This window comes from Gavialis gangeticus, unplaced genomic scaffold (assembly GCF_001723915.1).
Source record: "Gavialis gangeticus isolate Ggan-Ray unplaced genomic scaffold, GavGan_comp1, whole genome shotgun sequence".
NCBI classification, from domain to species: Eukaryota; Metazoa; Chordata; order Crocodylia; family Gavialidae; genus Gavialis; species Gavialis gangeticus.
In genome coordinates, this window is record NW_017729033.1 from 43,187,673 (window position 1) to 43,192,734 (window position 5,062).

Sequence of the window (5,062 nt, forward strand, 5' to 3'; positions counted from 1 at the left end):
TCCTCCACCTTTGTAATTTCTCTCTGCTTTGCTTTCAATACTTGTCAGTTTACTGGTGTTAATGAACGTTGCACAGTTTACTAAATTTCATGAAAAGTTGTGTCAGAAAGGATGAGACATCTATTCTCTTACACATCTGCTATTTAATGCTACATTAAAATGCTCTGAAGGGGAACTAGTGACTGCAGGGATTGTCAGTGGCATCAAGTCCACTACAAGTGAGTAGCAAGCAGGATTTGATGAATTGTTGAACACGAAAGGCTCTGATTCTGTTTCTGGGCTGGTGTATAATCAGAATAAATGTGCCACAAGGGATGAAAAATTGTAATTTGTAACTGTTTTCAGAAGTGCATATCAGCTGCTATGAAGTAACTACACAATCTTGTAGCCATAAGTTAGCTAAATCCCCCTAGCTTTGACAAAGGTAATGCTGCAGTTGTTTTGCTACACTTGTATGGTTACAGAATCATGGAGATGTAAATTACATCCTAACAGCTTACATCCATCTCTTTTGAGATCTTTGTTACCTCTAAGTACTGCATTTACTTGAATACAAGGCAACCCCCCAGTAATTAGATTCTATATATAGAAACGTTATAAATGTGTTGCTTTTTCAGGTATAGAATCTAATTATTGGAGCATTGCCTAGAATGTGTCCTCCTGCCACTGCTATAGCAGGGAAAATAAATCTGGGAAGAAGGGGAAGGTGCCCCCTTACCCTCTGTCCCCACTTTCTTCTCCCTTGAGTCCCTTCCCCCACTGTTTGTAAGACCCTGTTCTCCATGAGCACATGGGAGTCAGGAGAAAGTCTGAAAACACTGACTTTAAAAATAAACATGCCTATAGTAATTTGCACATAGGCAAATTACTATGGGTACCTAGAGACTTAGTTCATCCAGAATGGAGGCATTTTACCTTCTTTGAAACTGCTGCATTTTAGCACAGGCACTCCATAAACACACTTTTAAACAGCACTTTTACTAGCCAAAAAACTCAAACTTTACCATGCAGTTCAGTGAGCTGGGCCCCAGCAGAGTCAATAGCGTTTCAAACCACAGCTCAGCACTGCTCAGTATGTGTGTGTACTCCAGATCCCCTCCACAAAGGATCCATGTGTTAATAGCCACCCCCCGCAATCATGACCAGAACTGGGTTTTCTTCTCAAGTCCTGAAATCCTGCAAAAAATTATATGCAGACGAGGTCCAGGCCAACCTGGTTCAGCTTTACCTTATGGAGGTTGGGGCCACATTAATCGTATGTGATAGGCTGCGAGAGGGGGCAACAGGATTCTGGATGAACTGTTTGTGGCCCTGCTTGGTTTTCCAGATATTTAAGGCTGGTGAGGAAACAGGAATCATTGGAAATGGGAAAGAAAGGTGTAGTCGCCAAGCCATGGGAGTGAAGTGGAAGTTGAAATGCATTCAGTGTAGCAGTTCACCATGACTTTGAAAAAAAAAAAAGTCAAAGCTGAGGACAATGGGCACTACCATACATCTTATTTATCTGGGCTATGCTAACCTATTCATGTTTGCCCAATATAGGCCATGTGTTTTCTGGTCATGTTCAGTGTTGGTTGCATTTAAATCAACTTCATCGATGGTTTCCATTACTGAAAACATACTGCTTTTGGCAGCAGTTTAACGACAATGTATTTCATGAGGTTTCCTTGCATCTAAATGCAAGATGAGGAACTTTTCCCCTTTGTGCTGACTGGAGGGGGGGGACGGGGGACAACTTCATCTTATATTTGGTAATAACTACTTGCTAAGACACTGGTATTCAAATGTTTCTAGTTCAAATGATACCTGTGTTAATATATACAATTACTAGAGATTACAAATAAATATAATAGTTTGAGGAGAAGAGCAAGTGAATTAGAGTGGCCCACGTAAAAATGCCTAAGGCCAACGTGAAAAACACTGAACACAATTAGGCATATAATTATGCATTTAGTACATTAAATGCTTCCTAAAGAATGAATTGATGAATCAGTTACAAAAGCGATTTAGAAATACAGAGCTGTATTATTCCATAAATCTTTTATTTTTTAAATGTAGTTTTTCTGTGTCATTCAAATGTCAAAATTGATGCAACCAGTTGCATTAAGTATGAAACTTCTGTATTGTCAGTTTCAGAAAACTACTTTTCTTCTTTAGCAAATAAAGACTATCAAAATTCTCAGACAATGAAATTAAGTAGCATATCCAAAAAGACAACTACAGCCAGTAATCTTCACCTTAAAAATACATAAATGCAACATACTGTTGCTGGGGAAAATACTATTTATTACACATTTAAATACAAACCTGAAATGTGTTGTGGACACAGATGTGGGGTATGTGTGTTAAAAAAAAAAAAGTCCTGTTCTGCATCTCATAGCAGAACCTGCTCCTTTAAAAAATTCAGAGCATCAAAAGTTTATCTTTCTGGGAACAGCAAAGATATATTCCAAAAACTTACATATTTTTTCACATGGCAGATATCTGTCCCCTGTGCGCAAAGTACCCACTGTTTGTAAACAGTTTTTTGTGTTAACAGTTTTAAGGAATGTGTGAATCACAGTTCGCATGAATTTCTCCTGACAAGTACAATGCTACACAGTAGTTTCATGCTTCCACAACCCAGTCCTAATATTGCCTGTACTGTCTGCGGTGAGCAAAGGTCCATCCTGTCCATTGCCTTTAAGTGGCCCATTCTGAACAGCCAAATTTAAGCCATAAGATTTTTGCTGGCTTTCAAGTTCAACTGTTATTGGTTTTCTCAAAATATCCTTCTTGTTGTTTGTAGCAACTGTTTTTTCAGTATTTCTACTGCATTTTGGAAGCGTACTGCAAGCATCACTGCTATCTTGTTGGGACTGGTTATACTGACGCTCTCTGTAGGCTAAATAGGCTCTTCGACTCCTTGAATGCCCTTCACTGCTGCTTTGTCGACCTTTAGATAAGCCATTCTGCACACTTCCTTCCACACTTGTGGGGACATCATATGCATATTCCCTCAAAACAGTGAGTCTGCTTGCACGATGGCCCTTACTTCTGTTTTTATGGTGACGGTTTGGGTGCCCATTTGTCCGAAACTGTACCTCTAATGGTGCTACATGCATCTTAATATCGTTGTCCACCGAATGTTCAGTCAAACTATTATCCAGCTGAGGACCCGTGCTTACTGGTAGAGAACTAGGATGGCACTGAGCTGCTGCAGCCTGTATATTAGTTAGTTTACAACCTTGAGACGAATGTTTTAGGCTTGATGCGCTCTTGTTTGTGCACGAGGATTCTGCGCTGCTGTTGGTGCATTTGGGGGCCTCTCCACTAGTCCCACTGGAATTGGAGGGCTGAACGTTAACTTGCACAGAGTACGTGCTCCTTCCAGGGCAGCAGGTTGTTATCCAAGCATGTCTAACATCTTCCCTGTTGATGCAGTGATGCACCAGCAAAAAGGCACTAAGACTTAAACATGTGGCTCCAAAAAAGCAGCTAAAAATCAAGTCCACGGGATAATACAAAGAAACGGACAAAGCCCCAAAAATCCATAGAGCAACATATAAAAGCAAAGTGAGGCTCACTCCCAAAAGCTGAGCTTGAAAACTGTGTTCATTCTCCAAAGCTGATGTGGAAACCAGTGACACTGACAGCGAATCCTGATGAGTCAGTTCCCCATGTTCGTTAGTTGCTAAACGCTGCTGTTCCTCAGCTGGCTCTTTAAGTTCATATTTACGTTCAGGGTGTCGTTTCAATTGTATAAATATACTGAGAAAATACATACAATTTATGAAAATGATGAAACTAGCTGGTCCATAGAAGGCTCCCAAGCTAGGTTCCCATGTCATCCAACAACTGGAAAAGAAAACAAGACAGTACATCAAAATGGACACTGCCTCAGAAGTAATCTGTTTTTACAGACTATTTTGAACTGCTGAAATGCAACGTGGCTCATCTGCCAGAAGATTCACAATCTACATTTTGTTTGCTGAAATACCAGTCAAAAGTCCTAATAATTTATGTCAAAGCTCTCAATTATCTGATACTCACTATGGAGCATTTGGCCTGCTGCCATAATTCCGGATGTTGGCTGCTGCTGTTATTCCACAGACTATAATAGGAATCCCTCCACCAATAAGGTAGAATCTAAAAATAAGGCAAAGACATTAATGGTTTTAACAACAGGTTAAAGAGACTTTATTTAGGTAGCAGGTGCTAGGGGCTGTTGGTAAGAGGCTAATTTGTCAGTGATATCCACCTAGAAAAATCACTTTGTACTTCCAGGATTTTGAGAGTCGGGATGCTGAAATGAGAAAAGGAAGGTCAGTCTTAGCTTGGTTGAGGCTTGGGTGAAACCATTCTGAAAACCATCAGGGTTGTGGTTGGCAATTATCAGTAGGAAGCTGTTAGGAGGGTGGGATAAAGGGAGAAGAGTAAAATAATTTCTGATACTGTAACAGACAAAGGGTATGGGGTAACACACTTGCATTGGCTTCAAAAGGGGACGCAGAGCTGCTGTTTGGAGTTCCCCACAGTTCTTATTGCTGCAACTATTACATGTGCATGACCTTGTAGTAATACAAATGAGGTCAATTGTTTCAGTTTGTCCCAAATAAATCAGGGTTAAAGTTGGCACACTTTTGCTACTCTTGTATTGCTATATTCCTACACAGTAGTTATAGTGTAAAAGCAGATGCAGAATCCTGCGCAGTAAAATCTGGAGTAACATAAAAAACCATGCAAATTTGGGCAGTCTTTCCAAACAAGTATGTCTTGCTAGTATCTATAGATCAACAGTCAACCTGCATTTCCAACAGATGAAACTTCTTCCAGTGCTGCAAGGCTGCACTGTCACAGTCACCTGTCACAGCCACCTCCCACCCCACTGCACACCTCCCCATGGAACAGCTGAAGCCCTCTCCCAGCACTGCAGCTGCCTGCCCTGGCCCAACCACACCCCAAATGCCTAGAACAGCCTGGTGCCAGCTGCACAGATCTGGGCCCCCCCCTCTCCCATGCCCTCCTGGGGTGCACGCAGAGGCAGGAGCTTCCCCCCCCCACCCCCTGGACGAGCTGTGGC

At 41.4% G+C, this 5,062-nt stretch overlaps 1 protein-coding gene across 1 annotated transcript in view; it reads right to left on the reverse strand.

Moving 5' to 3' along the window:
- Positions 1-2,021: 2,021 nt before the first annotated feature.
- The window catches only part of ADGRA3 (adhesion G protein-coupled receptor A3), a 104,042-nt gene continuing 101,001 nt past the window's right edge, over positions 2,022-5,062 (reverse strand). The window contains exons 21-22 of the mRNA XM_019525823.1: positions 4,033-4,128; positions 2,022-3,837 (exon numbers count right to left, since the gene is read on the reverse strand). Coding sequence (XP_019381368.1) covers positions 2,595-3,837; positions 4,033-4,128 — 1,339 coding nt within the window. The 3' untranslated portion in view covers positions 2,022-2,594. The remainder of the gene's footprint in view (positions 3,838-4,032; positions 4,129-5,062) is intronic.